The sequence below is a fragment of the Thamnophis elegans genome, chromosome 16 (genome assembly GCF_009769535.1).
Source record: "Thamnophis elegans isolate rThaEle1 chromosome 16, rThaEle1.pri, whole genome shotgun sequence".
NCBI classification, from domain to species: Eukaryota; Metazoa; Chordata; class Lepidosauria; order Squamata; family Colubridae; genus Thamnophis; species Thamnophis elegans.
In genome coordinates, this window is record NC_045556.1 from 17872171 (window position 1) to 17877568 (window position 5398).

The following is a 5398-nucleotide window of genomic DNA, read 5'->3' on the forward strand; positions in this document are numbered from 1 at the left end:
CGGCACACCAAGGCAGAGCATATTAAAAGAAAAAAAAGGAACTGGCCTTTTGTTTGCAGAATTATGGCGTCTTGTCTCTTTTGATGCCATGTCGATGGATGCTCCTGATGGGCATCGCTTATTTAGTTACCGCTGAAAGGGGCTTTCTCTACCAAGGAAGAGGCCAACCACAGCAGGAAACAAAAAAACGATGCTCCCCTTTAAGTCCACTTCTGTCTTTTATCTTTCATTTAAAAAATTAAAAAAATGATGAGCCACGCTGTCCGTCCGATGAATGGGCTCATATTTTCTCTTCCCGTGGAAATGTCAGAAACTCCAGTCCTCTTTGTGTCTGAGGATCCTGAGTTGGCTTTTGTTGCTCGGTGCTTTTTCGGAATGGGCACAGCTGGTGGCCCAGCTTGAAAAAAGTTCCATACAGCACGGTTAAACCTCTCCTTGGCCAGTAGCTTTCTGAGAACTGACCCGCAGTGCCTCTGCTCTGTTTCCCTCCCTGCTCAAAAAACAGCAGTTCTAAGGATTAATCCCTAACGCCTATATCCAACTAAGCCAAGAACACAACACAAACCGGGAAACGCCCGGCTTTCTTAGCCAAACGAGCCCTACCTACCAATTCTAGACCACGCACAACATCTGGCCTAACACTGAGTTGTCACACTAAAGTACCCATACACGTCACAGTGGCTTCCAGGCCTGGGAAGGGCAAAGGCCATCTTCTCTTAGGGTTCCCGCACAGGTCTTCTGGCCCTGGCACCAAACACTGGCTCCACTTCAACGCAGAGCCCCCCGCAGCCATGCTTGTGCTCATCTCCCAAACCAAGAAAACCCATCTCTCCATCTACCATTCCTCCCAGCCTCCCCTCCCCAATCCTCCCATGGGGCACAGCCTCCAGGAAAGTGGTTTCTTTTTTACGTGGTTCCGTTGCAGGGCCCAACGGTGAGTTTTAAGGCTCCTTGGAGGTGCAGGAGCTTCAAGGCTTTGAATTCCAAAGGCATGGTATGAGGACTGGTCTGGGACATGTAGCCGTATTTCAGGCTGTCATAGTAGTGGTACTTAACGGGGCTTTGGTCTGGACCTTGGGGAAATGGCCAGAAACCGTAGAGGTAAATCTGGTTGCAGAAGCGCGTTGCCAGGGTGTACATCAACAAACCAGTGGTTGGGCGCTTGATGTAGACTTTGTTTGTCAGCCAATACCTGGAAAGGAACAACAACAAAAAAAAGCATACAAGAAATGGTTAACTTCTTTAAATTGTTAATTTAAATTGTTAAAAATAGAACTGAAACCAAGAAGCATGCTTATTAGGACTATTAGACCAAAAAATGGATCAACAATTTCAATACATAATCATACACATACTCACTGCAGCCAGGATTGCTTTCGCGCAAAACTGGGGGGGGGGGAATCAATACACCCGCAGATGAAACAATAATTAGAAAAGAACTCAGATGTGCAGAGATGGACAAAATGACAAAAGAACTAAAAGAAAGAGAAGAATCGGATTTCTATAAAATATGGAATAGAATTTATAAGTGACTAGAAAACAGAAGCCAACAGAAACAGAAAATAGAGAATGTAAATATAATGGTGATATAAATAATTAATATTATTAGAAGTGTCGGTACTACTGTTATTATATTATTGGACAAGGTAAAATCAATAGGAAGGCAATGCAGAATGGAGAACTATAAAGGCTAAACATGAAAAGCCGATACAGAAGGCTGTATAATTACTTTATATTGTTATGTACGTTTTGTTTTCTTGTTGTGTTTTTCTTTCTGTTTTTAAAGATTAAAATGTTTAATACAAACTATTAAAAAAGAAAGAAATTGTTAACTTCTTTTGGCACGAGTTTCAGACCCCTGGGGGAGGGGAAATGCTTCTTTACACGAAAAGCATCGTCGTTCCTGCCAAAAAAATTTGGGAACAGTTTGGAGATGAAAAGTCATCAGGGGCTAAAAATCAGTATGTATAAGTTCTGAGCGGATCTGGGGAATGTCAGAAGATGAAGAACGCGAAAACAACAAAGAGCAGCGATGAGTGCCAACCACCTGGGAGGAAGAGGTGAAGGTGAAGATGAAGGGGATGAAACAAAGATTACCTGCTGGAATTTGCAGCAGAGCTTTGGAATAACGGGTTGCAAGCTGTCAACTTAATCTACTCGCAAGCAATTGAAATGACCTAAAAGAGGGAGTTTTCATTTTGAAGCTGGTAAGATTTATTCCTAAGTGAGCCAGCATGGCATCAAAGTTAGCCTGGCTATGGTTGCTATTGATTGATTTTGATTTTGAGGCTGCCCAACTTCTCAATGACTCTAGGAAGGTTCGCAATTAAAGCAGGAAAAGCAACGTATGTCAAAAGAAAACACAACCAATTTGAAGGCAAACTCAACGCCCAAAGAACCCAAACCATACAACTCCACAACTTCCGTTTCTCAAGAAAAACAACCAGATTTTTAATAGGTGGTTGGTGGGGTTTTGAGGGAGGGGGGAGTCATTAAGATATGAGCAATATTGGACCAATACACTCATTCCAGGAGTGCCAACTGAGAAGGCCTTTTTCTTGGGTCCCATGAAATGACATTGTTTAATCAAAGGGACCTGAAATATATCCACTCTTCCTGATTAGAACATCATCAGAGTTGGAAGGGACCTCGGAGGTCTTCTTGTAGTCCAACCTCCTGCTCAAGCAGGCTACCTTGTACCATTTCAGGCAAATGGTTATCCAGTCTCTTCTTAAGAGCCTCCAGGGTTGGAGCACCCACAACCCCTGGAGGCAGGTGGTTCCACTGGCTAATTGTTCTCCCTATCAGGAAATTTCTCCTTAGGAAGGAATCCAAGCGGGAATCCTTGCCTCTATTCTATCGTCTAAGACACATTTGTGCAAGGAGAGCGTAAGATCAATCAGCCATTAGGGTGAGACCCTAAGATAAACAGTTGCAGAGATTTGGAAAGCGGCCCTCCATCTAGGCCAGGGCTGTCCAAACTTGGGAACTTTAAGACTTGTGGACTTCAACTCCCAGAATTCCCCAGCCAGCCAGCTGGGGAATTCTGGGAGTTGAAGTCCACAAGTCTTAAAGTTCCCAAGTTTGGACACCATTGATCTAGGCCCATTGAAGGTCTTCAAACCGTTTCTCTCCAGCAGTTTCTAAGCACTATGGGGCAAAATTCAACGGTCTCATTTAGCAACAGAAATGTTGGGCTCCATTGTGGTTATATGTTGAGGACTACCTATATTTCATGCCAGGTTTGGTTTTCTCCTGACATCAGATTCGATGGAAAGCCCTTCAGCCCATCAGGGGTGCAAAGTAAAAAGTCATCGGACTTTAGTTAGCAACCAAAAGATGTCCTGTCCCAAAGGACTGCATAGGCTCCAGCTTGAGCAGGGGGATGGACTAGAACACCTCCAAGGTCCCTTCCAGCTCCATTTTATTCTAAAGGTGCTTTTTTCAAGAGGCAACTGGACTTTCTTTGTTCTTCCTCAAAGACGTTTCACTACATCCAAGAAACGTCTTCAGTTCAGTCCACTTCAGAACTGAAGAAGCTCCCTGGATGAGAAGCAAAACATCTTCAAGGAAAAACAAAAAGAAGTCCAGCTGCCTCTTGAAAAAGCACCGTTGGGACAACCGTGACCTGGATGACTGAGAATCTCCATAGACAAAAGATCTATAGTAGTGGCCAAAATTGTGGAAACCTTTTCGGAAAAATGTATTTTGGGGGTTTGATGGCTAATAATATCATTTGGGGGGGGGGGTTTCAAGATAATCATATTCCACTGCTGGAATGTCCTGGGAATAGTCCAGACCTTAACCCAACTGAAAATCTATAGAACCGACTAAAGAAACTTGTTAGTCAGAAGCAACTTAGCAATAAAACCCAGTTAATAGACGCAATCATTCAATCTTGGTTTCACATTATAACAGCTGCAGAACTAAAAGACTTGGTTCGCTCCATGGGAAGACATTGTAAGATTGTAATTCATGCTAAAGGTTACCCAACTAAGTATTAACTGACATGGTGCTATAATTTTTTGTATATCTCGTTTCCCTTTTCTTCTTTATAATGTTATTCTAATACCAAATCCTTCATAAAAGTTGTTGCATTCATTTTTGATTAAATTATCTTTCCATTGATATATAATCTTATGGAACCACTCAGAGATGGCTTGCTCCCGGTTCGGCCCAGTTCAGCCAAACCGGTAGTGGCATTTAGGCCTGGGTCACAGAACCAGCAGTGACCCAGGCTGGCCATGCCCCCAAACCAGTTACCTGGTCACCACGCCCGTTGCCGACATGCTGTGTAGTCGTGCACATCCATGCACAGTTCACTCTAAATTGTTCTGCACATGCGTGAAGAACAACGTACATTGAACTACGCATGTGTGCACAGCATGTGTGTGCACTGTGCGAGTGAAGCAAACCGGTAGTAAAACCAGCGGCAACCCACATCTGCTACTACTCCCCCCAAAAAAGTGGTGTTATTCGCTAGTTTTAGAAAATACACTTTTCCCAAAAGGTTTCCACAATCTTGGCCACTACTGTACTTGCGAGAAGCCAGAAGCTTAGTGGTGACCAATGGATCTAACAGAGGTAGAGGGGCAGCTGTAGAGCAGTGGTGAGTTTCAAATTTTTTTAGAACCTCTTCTGTAGGTGTGGCATGCTTTGTGGGAGTAGCTTGCCAGCCATGTGATCGGATGGGAGTGGCTTTCCAGCCATGTGATTGGATGGGAGTGGCTCGCCGGCCATGTGACCAGGTGGGAGTGGCTTTCCAGCCATGTGACTGGGTGGGCGTGGCCAACTTGTAAAATGTAGTGAAACTCACTTAACAACACTCTTGCTTAGCAACCAAAATGTTGGCTCAGAAACTCTTTCATTTGAAGCACACAAGTTTTAAAGCTGTCAAGTTACAAGACCTTTGCACCCCTAATCCTTTAGAACCACCCCCCCACAGGGTGTTCAAACTTGACAGCTTTAAGACTTGTGGACTTCAACTCCCAGAATTCCTCCTCCAGTCATGTTGGCTCAGGAACTCTGGCATTGAAGTGTGCAAATCTTAAAGCTGTCAAGTTACAAGACCCTTGCACCCCTAACCCTTTAGAAAAAAAAACCCAGGGGTGTTCAAACTTTAAGACTTGTGGACTTCAACTCCCAGAATTCCTCCTCTCGCTCTTCATCTCGATGATATGCGGACAGGTAGGGGGAGGGAGCTGGAACTGGTTCTAAATGGCACTGTAGATTTGAGTCCCCTTTGGGGGAAAAGGGCAGCATATAAATATAATAAATGAAATTTGTGGAACCTCTTCTATAGAGGAGGTTAGAACTGGCAGGAAACCACCCCTGCTGTAGAGACAAGGCCTCTGTTCTCCTTCAGATGGTGTGCTTGAGGATCCCAGCTGCTCATACC

General features: G+C 44.1%; 1 protein-coding gene across 1 annotated transcript in view; it reads right to left on the reverse strand.

The window, feature by feature from the left end:
• Positions 1-293: 293 nt before the first annotated feature.
• Positions 294-5398, reverse strand: part of ST8SIA2 (ST8 alpha-N-acetyl-neuraminide alpha-2,8-sialyltransferase 2) — a 41756-nt gene continuing 36651 nt past the window's right edge. Inside the window, 1 exon segment of the mRNA XM_032233159.1 lies at positions 294-1192. Within this exon segment, the coding sequence (XP_032089050.1) occupies positions 907-1192 (286 nt within the window). The 3' untranslated portion in view covers positions 294-906.